The 16,124-nt window shown below is 52.9% G+C and overlaps 1 protein-coding gene across 1 annotated transcript in view; it reads right to left on the bottom strand.

The window, feature by feature from the left end:
- LOC139226893 (breakpoint cluster region protein-like) overlaps positions 1–16,124 on the bottom strand; it is a 93,319-nt gene that overhangs the window by 5,431 nt on the left and 71,764 nt on the right. The window contains exon 3 of the mRNA XM_070857987.1: positions 3,053–3,157. Coding sequence (XP_070714088.1) covers positions 3,053–3,157 — 105 coding nt within the window. The remainder of the gene's footprint in view (positions 1–3,052; positions 3,158–16,124) is intronic.

Here is a 16,124-nt window from a genome sequence, read left to right as displayed (position 1 = left end):
CACGGACACACACACACCCTCCGACACACGGACACACACACACCCTCCGACACACGGACACACACACACCCTCCGACACACACACACCCTCCGACACACGGACACACACACACCGACACACACACACCCTCCGACACACGGACACACACACACCCTCCGACACACGGACACACACACACCCTCCGACACACGGACACACACACACCCTCACACACACACAGACACACACACCCTCACACACACACACCCTCAGACACACACACATCCTCACACACACACAGACACACACACGCCCTCACACACACACAGACACACACACACACACCCTCACACACACACAGACACACACACACCCTCACACACACACAGACACACACACACACAGACACACACACACACAGACACACACACACGCCCTTACACACACACCCCCTCACACACACACACACAGACACACACACACACCCTCACACTTACACAGACACACACACACACACACCCTCACACACACACACACACCCTCACACAGACACACACACACACACACCCTCACACACACACAGACACACACACACACACCCTCAGACACACACACACCCTCACACACACAGACACACACACACACAGACTCACACACACCCTCACACACTCACACACACACACCCTCACGGACACACGACACACACACGGACACACACACGCCCTCACACACACACGCCCTCACACACACACGCCCTCACACACACACGCCCTCACACACACACGCCCTCACACACACACGCCCTCACACACACACGCCCTCACACACACACGCCCTCACACACACACGCCCTCACACACACACGCCCTCACACACACACGCCCTCACACACACACGCCCTCACACACACACGCCCTCACACACACACGCCATCACACACACACACACCCTCACGGACACACACACACACACGGACACACACACACACACGGACACACACACACACACGGACACACACACACACACGGACACACGGACACACACACACGCCCTCACACACACACGCCCTCACACACACACGCCCTCACACACACACGCCCTCACACACACACCCTCACACAGACACACAGACACACACCCTCAGACACACACACACCCTCACACACACACACACACCCCCTCACACACACACACCCTCAGACGGACACACACACACACGGACACACACACACACACACACACACCCTCAGACACACACGGACACACACACACACGGACACACACACACACGGACACACACACACACGGACACACACACACACGGACACACACACACACGGACACACACACACACACACACGGACACACACACGCCCTCACACACACACGCCCTCACACACACACGCCCTCACACACACACGCCCTCACACACACACGCCCTCACACACACACACGCCCTCACGGACACACACGCCCTCACGGACACACACACACGCCCTCACGGACACACACACACGCCCTCACGGACACACACACACGCCCTCACGGACACACACACACGCCCTCACGGACACACACACACGCCCTCACACACACACACACGCCCTCACACACACACACACGCCCTCACACACACACACACACGCCCTCACACACACACACACACGCCCTCACACACACACACACGCCCTCACACACACACACACGCCCTCACACACACACACACGCCCTCACACACACACACACGCCCTCACACACACACACACGCCCTCACACACACACACACGCCCTCACACACACACGCCCTCACACACACACGCCCTCACACACACACGCCCTCACACACACACGCCCTCACACACACACGCCCTCACACACACACGCCCTCACACACACACGCCCTCACACACACGCCCTCACACACACACGCCCTCACACACACACGCCCTCACACACACACACGCCCTCACACACACACACGCCCTCACACACACACACGCCCTCACACACACACACGCCCTCACACACACACGCCCTCACACACACACGCCCTCACACACACAGACACACGCCCTCACACACACACAGACACACGCCCTCACACACACACAGACACACACACACGCCCTTACACACACACACACAGACACACACACACACACACCCTCACACTTACACAGACACACACACACACACACCCTCACACACACACACACACCCTCACACAGACACACACACACACACGCACGCCCTTACACACACACACCCTCACACACACACGGACACATACACACGCCCTCGCGCACACACACACCCTCGAGCGCACACGGACACACACACGCCCTCGCGGACACACACACGCCCTCGCGCGCACACGGACACACACACACCCTCGCGCGCACACACACGCCCTCGCGGACACACACACGCCCTCGCGGGCACACACACGCCCTCGCGCGCACACACACACACGCCCTCGCGCACACGGACACACACACGCCCTCGCGCGCACACGGACACACACACGCCCTCACGCCCTCGCGGACACACGGACACACACACGCCCTCGCGCACACGGACACACACACGGACACACACACACGGACACACACACGCCCTCGCGCGCACGGACACACACACGGACACACACACACACGGACACACACGCCCTCGCGTACACGGACACACACACGGACACACACACACGCCCTCGCGCACACGGACACACACACGTGGACACACACACACACGCCCTCGCGGACACACGGACACACACACGGACACACACACACACGGACACACACAAGCTCTCGCGCGCACACGGACACACACACGCCCTCGCGGACACACGGACACACACACGCCCTCGCGCACACGGACACACACACGCCCTCGCGCACACGGACACACACACGCCCTCGCGGACACACGGACACACACACGCACGCACACGGACACACACACGCCCTCGCGCACACACACGGACACACACACACGCCCTCGCGGGCACACGGACACACACACGCCCTCGCGTGCACACGGACACACTCCATGTCTGCAATATTTCCGTACCAGGAGCAGGGCTTCCAGCTGACTTAAGTAGATCTCCTCACTTGCCAGGACACCAGTCAGCACGAAATTTCTCATCTCCAGCCCCTTCTCCGGGTCCACCTCACTCTGCAAAACAAATGTGCTCAGCTTAGCACTGATCACACTGAGGAAGTTGTTAAAGTACCTCGGGGATGGGGATGGTGTTTGATCAAACGTACTGATGATAATCTCTTCTCTCGCCTTTCACTCACTCACTGTTTCTGAAGTGCCAGCTATGGTTCAGCATGAAGGGACTGACACTGCCCATCATTATCCCAGCATCCGCCCCCCCGTAAAAAGCCCAATCTCCCCCCCCACCCACCGTCCCACCCCCAGCTGTAACCTGCCATCCAGCAATAGTCTCCCCTCCACACACCCCCACCCTGCTTCCATCCCTCCAATCCACAGCCCAACACCCAAACACCGCCCCTCCCAAACACCGCCCCTCCCAAACACCCAAACTCCGCCCCTCCCAAACTCCGCCCCTCCCAAACACCGCCCCTCCCAAACACCGCCCCTCCCAAACACCGCCCCTCCCAAACACCGCCCCTCCCAAACACCGCCCCTCCCAAACTCCGCCCCTCCCAAACACCGCCCCTCCCAAACACCCAAACACCCCCCTCCCAAACACCCAAACACCGCCCCTCCCAAACACCCAAACACCGCCCCTCCCAAACACCGCCCCTCCCAAACTCCGCCCCTCCCAAACTCCGCCCCTCCCAAACTCCGCCCCTCCCAAACTCCGCCCCTCCCAAACACCGCCCCTCCTAAACACCGCCCCTCCCAAACACCGCCCCTCCCAAACACCCAAACACCGCCACTCCCAAACACCGCCCCTCCCAAACACCGCCCCTCCCAAACACCGCCCCTCCCAAACACCGCCCCTCCCAAACACCGCCCCTCCCAAACACCGAAACACCGCCCCACCAAAACACCCAAACACCGCCCCTCCCAAACACCCAAACACCGCCCCTCCCAAACACCCAAACACCGCCCCTCCCAAACACCCAAACACCGCCCCTCCCAAACACCGCCCCACCCAAACACCGAAACACCGCCCCACCAAAACACCCAAACACCGCCCCTCCCAAACACCCAAACACCGCCCCTCCCAAACACCCAAACACCGCCCCTCCCAAACACCGCCCCTCCCAAACACCGCCCCTCCCAAACACCCAAACACCGCCCCTCCCAAACACCGCCCCTCCCAAACACCGCCCCTCCCAAACACCCAAACACCGCCCCTCCCAAACACCGCCCCTCCCAAACACCGCCCCTCCCAAACACCCAAACACCGCCCCTCCCAAACACCGCCCCTCCCAAACACCGCCCCTCCCAAACACCCAAACACCGCCCCTCACAAACACCGCCCCTCCCAAACACCCAAACTCCGCCCCTCCCAAACACCGCCCCTCCCAAACACCCAAACACCGCCCCACCAAGACACCGCCCCTCCCAAACACCCAAACACCGCCCCTCCCAAACACCGCCCCACCAAGACACCGCCCCACCAAGACACCGCCCCTCCCAAACACCGCCCCTCCCAAACACCCAAACACCGCCCCTCCCAAACACCGCCCCTCCCAAACACCCAAACACCGCCCCTCCCAAACACCGCCCCTCCCAAACACCCAAACACCGCCCCTCCCAAACACCGCCCCTCCCAAACACCCAAACACCGCCCCTCCCAAACACCGCCCCTCCCAAACACCCAAACACCGCCCCTCCCAAACACCGCCCCTCCCAAACACCCAAACACCGCCCCTCCCAAACACCGCCCCTCCCAAACACCGCCCCACCAAGACACCGCCCCTCCCAAACACCGCCCCTCCCAAACACCCAAACACCGCCCCTCCCAAACACCGCCCCTCCCAAACACCCAAACACCACCCCTCCCAAACACCGCCCCTCCCAAACACCCAAACACCGCCCCACCAAAACACCGCCCCTCCCAAACACCGCCCCTCCCAAACACCCAAACACCGCCCCACCAAAACACCGCCCCTCCCAAACACCGCCCCTCCCAAACACCGCCACACCAAAACACCGCCCCTCCCAAACACCGCCCCTCCCAAACACCCAAACACCGCCCCACCAAGACACCGCCCCTCCCAAACACCGCCCCTCCCAAACACCCAAACACCGCCCCACCAAAACACCGCCCCTCCCAAACACCCAAACACCGCCCCACCCAAACACCCAAACATCGCCCCTCCCAAACACCCAAACACCGCCCCACCAAAACACCGCCCCTCCCAAACACCCAAACACCGCCCCACCCAAACACCCAAACACCGCCCCTCCCAAACACCCAAACATCGCCCCTCCCAAACACCGCCCCTCCCAAACACCGAAACACCGCCCCACCAAAACACCGCCCCTCCCAAACACCGCCCCTCCAAAACACCCAAACACTGCCCCTCCCAAACACCGCCCCTCCCAAACACCAAAACACCGCCCCTCCCAAACACCCAAACACCGCCCCTCCCAAACACCCAAACACCGCCCCACCAAAACACCGCCCCTCCCAAACACCGCCCCACCAAGACACCGCCCCTCCCAAACACCGCCCCTCCCAAACACCGAAACACCGCCCCACCAAAACACCGCCCCTCCCAAACACCGCCCCTCCAAAACACCCAAACACTGCCCCTCCCAAACACCGCCCCTCCCAAACACCAAAACACCGCCCCTCCCAAACACCCAAACACCGCCCCTCCCAAACACCCAAACACCGCCCCTCCCAAACACCGCCCCACCAAAACACCGCCCCTCCCAAACACCGCCCCACCCAAACACCCAAACACTGCCCCACCCAAACACCGAAACACCGGCCCCTCCCAAACACCGAAACACCGCCCTTCCCAAAAACCGCCCCTCCCAAACACCGCCCCTCCCAAACACCCAAACACCGCCCCTCCCAAACACCGCCACCAAAACACCGCCCCTCCCAAACACCGCACCTCCCAAACACCGCCCCACCAAAACACCCAAACACTGCCCCACCCAAACACCGAAACACCGGCCCCTCCCAAACACCGAAACACCGCCCTTCCCAAAAACCGCCCCTCCCAAACACCGCCCCTCCCAAACACCCAAACACCGCCCCTCCCAAACACCGCCCCACCAAAACACCGCCCCTCCCAAACACCGCCCCTCCCAAACACCAAAACACCGCCCCTCCCAAACACCCAAACACCGCCCCTCCCAAACACCCAAACACCGCCCCTCCCAAACACCCAAACACCGCCCCTCCCAAACACCGCCCCACCAAAACACCGCCCCACCAAAACACCGCCCCTCCCAAACACCGCACCTCCCAAACACCGCACCTCCCAAACACCGCCCCACCAAAACACCCAAACACTGCCCCATCCAAACACCGAAACACCGGCCCCTCCCAAACACCGAAACACCGCCCTTCCCAAAAACCGCCCCTCCCAAACACCGCCCCTCCCAAACACCCAAACACCGCCCCTCCCAAACACCGCCCCACCAAAACACCGCCCCTCCCAAACACCGCACCTCCCAAACACCGCCCCACCAAAACACCCAAACACTGCCCCACCCAAACACCGAAACACCGGCCCCTCCCAAACACCGAAACACCGCCCTTCCCAAAAACCGCCCCTCCCAAACACCGCCCCACCCAAACACCGAAACACCGCCCCTCCCAAACACCGAAACTCCGCCCCTCCCAAACACCGCCCCTCCCAAACACCGAAACACTGCCCCTCCCAAACACCGAAACACCGCCCCTCCCAAACACCGAAACACCGCCCCTCCCAAACACCGCCCCTCCCAAACACCGAAACACCAAAGGAGCAGAGGCCCGAGGCCGGAGGTGAACCTGAGCGGCAGCAACACAGGCAGCGGCAGAATTGGCAATAGTGACATCAGAATAAAAAAAGGAATTGGTGAGTAACAGGTGATTTTTTTTTTAGTTTTACATTTATTTCTGCTGAGTAAGATCATATTGTATTAAATAGCGACATTGCGTGGCCTGGACAACCACATGTGCAGGAAGTGTCACCAGCTGCAATAGCTCCAGATCCGGATTTCGGAGCTTGAGCAGCAGCTGGTGTCACTGCGGTGCATCAGCGAGGCTGAGAACTCAGGTTTCTGAAGGTGGTCATCCTGCAGCTTAAGAGTGTGCAAGAAGAGAGAGAATGGGTGACCACCAGACAGGCAGTGCAGGAGTCCCCGGAGTGCATCTCGCTCTCCAACAAGTATTCTGTTCTGAGTACTGGTGGGGGCGATGGTTCCTCTGGGGAGTGCAGCCAGAACCAAGTCCACGGCACCACGGGTGGCTCAGCTGCACAGGGAGGAAATAGAGTGGAAGAGCAATAGTGGCAGGGGATCATTCAGACATTTCTGAGGCCGCAGAAGTGACTCCAGGATTGTATGTTGCCTTCCTGGTGCCAGAGTCAAGGATGTCACTGAGAGATGCAGGGTATTCTGAGGGGGGAGAGGGTGAACAGCCAAAGGTCATGGGCCATATCGATACCAATGACATAAGTACAAAGAGGGATGAGGTCCTGCAGGCAGATTTTAGGGAGCTAGGAGAGAGATTAAAAAGCAGGACCTCACGGGTAGTAATCTCCGGATTACTCCCGGTGCCACGTGCTAGTGAGTACAGAAATAGGAGGATAGAGCAGATGAATGTGTGACTGGGGAGTTGGTGCAGGAGGGAGGGCTTTAGATTCCTGAGGCATTGGGTCCATTTAGAAACATAGAAAATAGGTGCAGGAGTAGGCCATTCGGCCCTTCGAGCCTGCACCACCATTCAAGAAGAGGGATGAGGTGAGGGCTGATCATTCCCTCAGTACCCCTTTCCCGCTTTCTCTCCATACCCCTTGATCCCTTTAGCCGTAAGGAACATATCGAACTCCCTCTTGAATATATCCAATGAACTGGCATCAACAACTCTCTGCGGTAGAGAATTCCACAGGTTAACAACTCTCTGAGTGAAGAAGTTTCTCCTCATCTCAGTCCTAAATGGCTTACCCCTTATCCTTAGACTGTGACCCCTGGTTCTGGACTTCCCCAACATCGGGAAAATTCTTCCTGCATCTAACCTGTCCAGTCCCGTCAGAATTTTATATGTTTCTATGAGATCCCCTCTCATCCTTCTAAACTCCAGTGAATACAGGCCCAGTCGATCCAGTCTCTCCTCATATGTCAGTCCTGTCATCCCTGGAATCAGTCTGGTGAACCTTCGCTGCACTCCCTCAATAGCAAGAACATCCTTCCTAAGATTAGGAGACCAAAACTGAACACAATATTCCAGGTGAGGCCTCACCAAGGCCCTGTACCACTGCAGTAAGACCTCTCTGCTCCTATACTCAAATCCCCTACTTATGAAGGCCAACATGCCATTTACCTTCTTCACCACCTGCTGTACCTGTATGCCAACTTTCAATGACTGATGTACCATGACACCCAGGTCACGTTGCACCTCCACTTTTCCTAATCTGTCGCCATTCAGATAATATTCTGCCTTCCTGTTTTTGCCCCCAAAGTGGATAACCTCACATTCCACTGGTTGGAGAGACTAGAACTAGGGGGCACAGCCTCAAAATACAGTGGAGCCAATTTAAAACCGAGTTGAGAAGGAATTTCTTCTCCCAGAGGGTTGTGAATCTGTGGAATTCTCTGCCCAGGGAAGCAGTTGAGGCTAGCTCATTGAATGTATTCAAGTCACAGATCGGTAGATTTTTAACCAATAAGGGAATTGAGGGTTACGGGGAGAGGGCGGGTAAGTGGAGCTGAGTCCACGGCCAGATCAGCCATGATCTTGTTGAGTGGTGGAGCAGGCTCGAGGGGCTAGATGGCCTACTCCTGTTCTTAATTCTTATGTTCTTATCCACATTATACTGCATCTGCCATGCATTTGCCCACTCACCTAACCTGTCCAAGTCACCCTGCAGCCTCTTAGCGTCCCCCTCACAGCTCACACCGCCACCCAGTTTAGTGTCATCTGCAAACTTGGAGATATTACACTCAATTCCTTCATCCAAATCATTAATGTATATTGTAAAGAGCTGGGGTCCCAGCACTGAGCCCTGCGGCACCCCACTAGTCACTGCCTGCCATTCTGAAAACGACCCGTTTATCCCGACTCTCTGCTTCCTGTCTGCCAACCAGTTCTCTATCCACGTCAGTACATTACCCCCAATCCCATGTGCTTTAATTTTGCACACCAATCTCTTGTGTGGAACCTTGTCAAAGGCCTTTTGAAAGTCCAAATACACACATCCACTGGTTTTCCCTTGTCCACTCTATTAGTTACATCCTCAAAAAATTCCAGAAGATTTGTCAAGCATGATTTCCCTTTCATAAATCCATGTTGACTTGGACCGATCCTGTCACTGCTTTACAAATGTGCTGCTATTTCATCTTTAATAATTGATTCCAACATTTTCCCCACTACTGATGTCAGGCTAACCGGTCTATAATTACCCGTTTTCTCTCTCCCTCCTTTTTTAAAAAGTGGTGTTACATTAGCTACCCTCCAGTCCATAGGAACTGATCCAGGGTCAATAGACTGTTGGAAAATGATCACCAATGCATCCACTATTTCTAGGGCCACTTCCTTAAGCACACTGGGATGCAGACTATCAGGCCCCGGGGATTTATCGGCCTTCAATCCCATCAATTTCCCGAACACAATTTCCTGACTAATAAGGATTTCCTTCAGTTCCTTCTCACTAGACCCTCGCTCCCCTAGTATTTCCGGAAGTTTATTTGTGTCTTCCTTCGTGAAGACAGAACCAAAGTATTTGTTCAATTGGTCTGCCATTTCTTTGTTCCCCATTATAAATTCATCTGAATCTGACTGCAAGGGATCTACGTTTGTCTTCACTAATCTGTTTCTCTTCACATATCTATAGAAGCTTTTGCAGTCAGTTTTTATGTTCCCTGCAAGCTTCCTCTCATACTCTATTTTCCCCATCTTAATTAAACCCTTTGTCCTCTTCTGCTGAATTCTAAATTTCTCCCAGTCCTCAGGTTTGCTGGGTTTTTTTGGCCAATTTATACGCCTCTTCCTTGGATTTAACACTATCCCTAATTTCCCTTGTTAGCCACGGTTGAGCTACCTTCCCCGTTTTATTTTTACTCCAGACAGGGATGTACAATTGTTGAAGTTCATCCATGTGATCTTTAAATGTTTGCCATTGCTTATCCATTGTCAACCCTTTGAGTATCACTCGCCAGTCTATTTTAGCCAATTCACGTCTCATACCGTCGAAGTTACCTTTCATAGAAACATAGAAACATAGAAAATAGGTGCAGGAGTAGGCCATTCGGCCCTTCTAGCCTGCACCGCCATTCAATGAGTTCATGGCTGAACATTCAACTTCAGTACCCCATTCCTGCTTTCTCGCCATACCCCTTGATCCCCCTAGCAGTAAGGACCTCATCTAACTCCTTTTTGAATATATTTAGTGAATTGGCCTCAACAACTTTCTGTGGTAGAGAATTCCACAGGTTCACCACTCTCTGGATGAAGAAGTTCCTCCGCATCTCGGTCCTAAATGGCTTACCCCTTATCCTTAGACTGTGACCCCTGGTTCTGGACTTCCCCAACATTGGGAACATTCTTCCTGCATCTAACCTGTCTAACCCCGTCAGAATTTTATATGTTTCTATGAGGTCCCCTCTCATTCTTCTGAACTCCAGTGAATACAAGCCCAGTTGATCCAGTCTTTCTTGATAGGTCAGTCCCGCCATCCCGGGAATCAGTCTGGTGAACCTTCGCTGCACTCCCTCAATAGCAAGAATGTCCTTCCTCAGGTTAGGAGACCAAAACTGTACACAATACTCCAGGTGTGGCCTCACCAATGCCCTGTACAACTGTAGCAACACCTCCCTGCCCCTGTACTCAAATCCCCTTGCTATGAAGGCCAACATGCCATTTGCTTTCTTAACCGCCTGCTGCACCTGCATGCCAACCTTCAATGACTGATGTACCATGACACCCAGGTCTCTTTGCACCTCCCCTTTTCCTAATCTGTCACCATTCAGATAATAGTCTGTCTCTCTGTTTTTACCACCAAAGTGGATAACCTCACATTTATCCACATTATACTTCATCTGCCATGCATTTGCCCACTCACCTAACCTATCCAAGTCGCTCTGCAGCCTCACAGCATCCTCCTCGCAGCTCACACTGCCACCCAACTTAGTGTCATCCGCAAATTTGGAGATACTACATTTAATCCCCTCATCTAAATCATTAATGTATAATGTAAACAGCTGGGGCCCCAGCACAGAACCTTGCGGTACCCCACTAGTCACTGCCTGCCATTCTGAAAAGTACCCATTTACTCCTACTCTTTGCTTCCTGTCTGCCAACCAGTTCTCAATCCATGTCAGCACACTACCCCCAATCCCATGTGCTCTAACTTTGCACATTAATCTCTTGTGTGGGACCTTGTCGAACGCCTTCTGAAAGTCCTTAAGTTCAGGACCCTAGTTTCTGGGGCGGTGGGACATGTACAAGCCAGACGGGTTGCACCTCAACAGGGCCGGGACAATATCCTCCTGGGGGGGGGGGGTGGGATGCTAGTGCTGTTGCGGAGGGTTTAAACTAGCTTGACAGGGGATGGGAACCTGATAATAGATTCATTAGGGAGAGAAGAAATGCTGAAATTGGAAGGTGAGAAAATTCGAAAGTGAATTTGGAAGGCAGAGGAAACAAAGGCTAGAAAATAGACAACAAGAGAGTTGGGCAGTGCTGAATGGTATATATGCAAGGAGTCTGGGGAATATGGCAGATGAGCTGAGGGCACAGAGAGACATGTGGGAATATGATATTACAGCCATTACTGAGACACGGCTGAAAGAAGGGCAGGAATGTCAGCTGGATACAGGATTTTCAGACGGGATAGAGAGGGGGTAAAAAAGGAGGCGGGGGGGGGTCGCAGTATTGATTAATGAAACAATTACAGCTGTGAGGAGGGATGATATGTTAGAAGGATCATCAAATGTGGCCGTATGGGTTGAACTGAAGAACAAAAAAAAGGGCGATCACACTGCGGGGAGTGTGCAATAGACCCCCAAACAGTCAGAGGGAGATAGAAGAGCAAATATTTAGGCAAATCTCCGGGAAGTGGAAAAACTATAGGGCAGTAATAGTGGGGGCTTTCAACTGCCCTATTAACTGGGATAGACTTAGTGTGAAAGGTACAGAGGGTGTGGAATACCTAAAATGCATTGAGAACCTTTTTAGCCAGTACGTAGCAAGCCCAACAAGGAAGAGGGTGATTCTGGATTTAGTTTTAGGGAATGAAGCTGGGCAGGTGGAAGGGGCATCAGTGGGAGAGCACTTGGGTGCTAGTGATCATAATTCAGTTAGATTTAGGGTAGTTATGGAAAAGGACAAAGATAGACCAGGAATAAAAGTTCTCAATTGGGGAAAAGACAATTTTATTAAGCTGAGATGTGATTTAGCCAAAGTGGACTGGAAACAGCTACTTGAAGGTAAATCAGTGTCAGAGCAGTGGGAACTATACAAGGAGGAGATAGTGAGGGTTCTGAGCAAGTATATTCCCTTAAAGAAAAAGGGTGGGACAAATCTAGAGCATACAGGGTAGGATAAAGAAAAAAAGGGAAGCTTGTGACGGATATCGAGGGCTCAATACTACAGAAAGCCGAGAGGAGTACAGTAAGTGCAGGGGTGCAATTAAACAGGATATTAGGAAAACAAAGAGAGAGCATGAAAAAATATTTGCAAGTAAAATCGAGGAAAACCCAAAGATGTTTTATAAATTCATCAAGAGGATAACGAGAAAGTGGGGCCTATTAGCGACCATAAAGGTAATGTGTGTGTGGGGGTGGAAGACATGGGTATGGTTCTGAATGAATACTTTGCGTCTGTTTTCACAAAAGAGAGGGTCGGTGCAGACATTGCAATCAGGGAGGAGGAGTGTGAAATATTAGATGAAATAAACATAGTGAGAGAGGAAGTATTAGGGGGTTTAACATCTTTGAAAGTGGATAAATCCCCAGGCCCGGGTGGGATGTTTCCCAGGCTGTTCAGAGAAGCAAAAGAGGAAATAACAGAGGCATCTTCCAATTCTCTCTGGCTACAGGTGTAGTACTGGAGGACTGCTAATGTTGTACCGTTGTTTAAAAAAGGGAGAAAGGGATAGACTGAGTAATTACACGCCAGTCAGCCCAACCTCGGTGGTGGGAAAATTATCAGAAACATTTCTGAGGGACAGGATAAATCTTCACTTAGAAAGACACGGATTAATAAGCACAGTCTGGATAGATCCCCTCTGAATGAAGAAATTTCTCCTCATCAGTGTCCTAAATGGCCAATCCTTGGTTCGAGACTGGCCTGCCCGGGAGAAACAGCCTCCCTGCATCTACCCTGTCAAGCCCTGTAAGAATTTTGTATGTTTCAATGATATCACCGCTCATTCTTCAAAACTCGAGAGAATATCGACCTAGACTACTCAATCTTTCCTCATAGGGTAATCCCCCCTTCCCAGGAATCAGTGTGGTGAACCTTCGTTGCACTCCCTCAATGGAAAGTATATCCTTCCTTTGGAAAGGAGACAAAAACTGTGCTCAATACTCCATGGTGTGGTCTCACCAGGGCCGTATATAGTCGCATATGGAGCGGTGAGGCCGGGGTGAAGGAGCAGCGAGAGACTGTGGAGGTATGTGATCGGGTCCCAGGGAAGGCGTGAGTTTGAGGTCAGGGGCCCAGGGGCAGCACGGGCCAGCGATATGTGGGCATACTAGGTCCGTGCAGCAGAGCTGGTCTCCAGTCATCTTGGTTAATCCTTGCCCCTGGACCAAGACCTCGCTCTGTCAAGCCCGTGTGGTGGCTGGTGTGCAACGGCCACCCCATGTTAAAACAATCCACCCACAGGCATCTTCCACCCTTCAATTGGAGTTCGGGACCTGGAATTTTAGGTCCTTCATTGGAACACCTGTGAACTTATCCTTTTTTGGCCTGGAAGCAAGTCATCCTCGCTTCGAGGGACTGCCTATGATGATTAAGGGAAGGTCGTGTCTGACTAACTTGATTGAATTTTTTGAGGAGGTAACAAGGTGGGTCGATGAGGGCAGTGTATTTGATGTAGTGTATATGGATTTTAGCAAGGCTTTTGATAAGGTCCCACATGGCAGACTGGTCACAAAAGTAAAAGCCCATGGGATCCAGGGCAAAGTGGCAAGTTGGATCCAAAATTGGCTCAGAGGCAGGAAGCAAAGGGTAATGGTTGATGGGTGTTTTTGTGACTGGAAGGCTGTATCCAGTGGGGTTCCGCAGGGCTCAGTGCTGGGTCCCTTGCTTTTTGTGATATATATCAATGATTTAGACTTGAATGTAGGGGGTATGATTAAGAAGTTTACAGATGATACAAAAATTGGCTGTGGTTGATGATGAAGAAGAAAGCTGTAGACTACAGGAAGATATCAATGAACTGGTCAGGTGGGCAGAACAATGGCAAATGGAATTCAATCCGGAGAAGTGTGCGGTAATGTATTTGGGGAGGGAATACACAATAAATGGTAGGACACTGAGAAGTGTAGAGGAACAGAGGGACCTGGGAGTGCAGGTCCACAGATCCCTGAAGGTAGCAGGCCAGGTAGATAAGGTGGTTAAGAAGGCATACGGAATACTTGCCTTTATTAGATGAGGCATAGAATACAAGAGCAGGGAGGTTATGCTTGAACTGTATAAAACACTAGTTAGGCCACAGCTGGAGTACTGCGTGCAGATGAATTTATAATGAGGAACAAAGAAATGGCAGGCCAATTGAACAAATACTTTGGTTTTGTCTTCACGAAGGAAGACATAAATAACCTTCTGGATATACTAGGGGACCGAGGGTCTAGCGAGAAGGAGGAACTGAAGGAAATCCTTATTAGTTAGGGAATTGTGTTGGGGAAATTGATGGGATTGAAGGCCGATAAATCCCCGGGGCATAATAGTCTGCATCCCAGAGTACTTAAGGAAGTGGCCCTAGAAATAGTGGATGCACTGGTGATCATTTTCCAACAGTCGATCGATTCTGGATCAGTTCCTATGGACTGGAGGGTAGCTAATATAACACCACTTTTTAAAAAAGGGAGAGAAAGCGGGTAATTATAGACCGGTTAGCCTGACATCAGTAGTGGGGAAAATGTTGGAATCAATTATTAAGGATGAAATAGCAGCGCATTTGGAAAGCAGTGACAGGATCGGTCCAAGTCAGCATGGATTTATGAAAGGGAAATCATGCTTGACAAATCTTGTGGAATTTTTTGAGGATGTAACTAGTAGGGTGGACAAGGGAGAACCAGTGAATGTGGTGTATTTGGACTTTCCAAAGGCTTTTGACAAGGTCCCACACAAGAGGTTGGTGTGCAAAATTAAAGCACATGGTATTGGGGGTGATATACTGACGTGGATAGAGAACTGGTTGGCAGACAGGAAGTAGAGAGTAGGAATAAACGGGTCCTTTTCAGAATGGCAGGCAGTGACTAGTGGGGTACCACAAGGTTCAGTGCTGGGACCCCAGCTATTTACAATATATATTATTGATTTAGACGAAGGAATTGAATGTAATATCTCCAAATTTGCAGATGACACTAAGCTGGGTGGCAGTGAGAGCTGTGAGGAGGATGCTAAGAGGCTGCAGGGTGACTTGGACAGGTAAGGTGAGTGGGCAAATGCATGGCAGATGCAGTATAATGTGGATAAATGTGAGGTTATCTACTTTGGTGGCAAAAACAGGAAGGCAGAATATTATCTGAATGGTGACAGATTAGGAAAAGGGGAGGTGCAACGAGACCTGGGTGTCATGGTACATCAGTCATTGAAGGTTGGCATGCAGGTACAGCAGGCAGTGAAGGCGGCAAATGGCATGTTGGCCTTCATAGCGAGGGGATTTGAGTATAGGAGCAGGGAGGTCTTACTGCAGTTGTACAGGGCCTTGGTGAGGCCTCACCTGGAGTATTGTGTACAGTTTTGGTCTCCTAATCTGAGGAAGGACGTTCTTGCTATTGAGGGAGTGCAGCGAAGGTTCACCAGACTGATTCCCGGGATGGC

Source organism: Pristiophorus japonicus, chromosome 16, assembly GCF_044704955.1.
Source record: "Pristiophorus japonicus isolate sPriJap1 chromosome 16, sPriJap1.hap1, whole genome shotgun sequence".
Lineage (NCBI taxonomy): Eukaryota > Metazoa > Chordata > Chondrichthyes > Pristiophoridae > Pristiophorus > Pristiophorus japonicus.
This window is presented reverse-complemented; position numbering and strand designations above follow the sequence as displayed.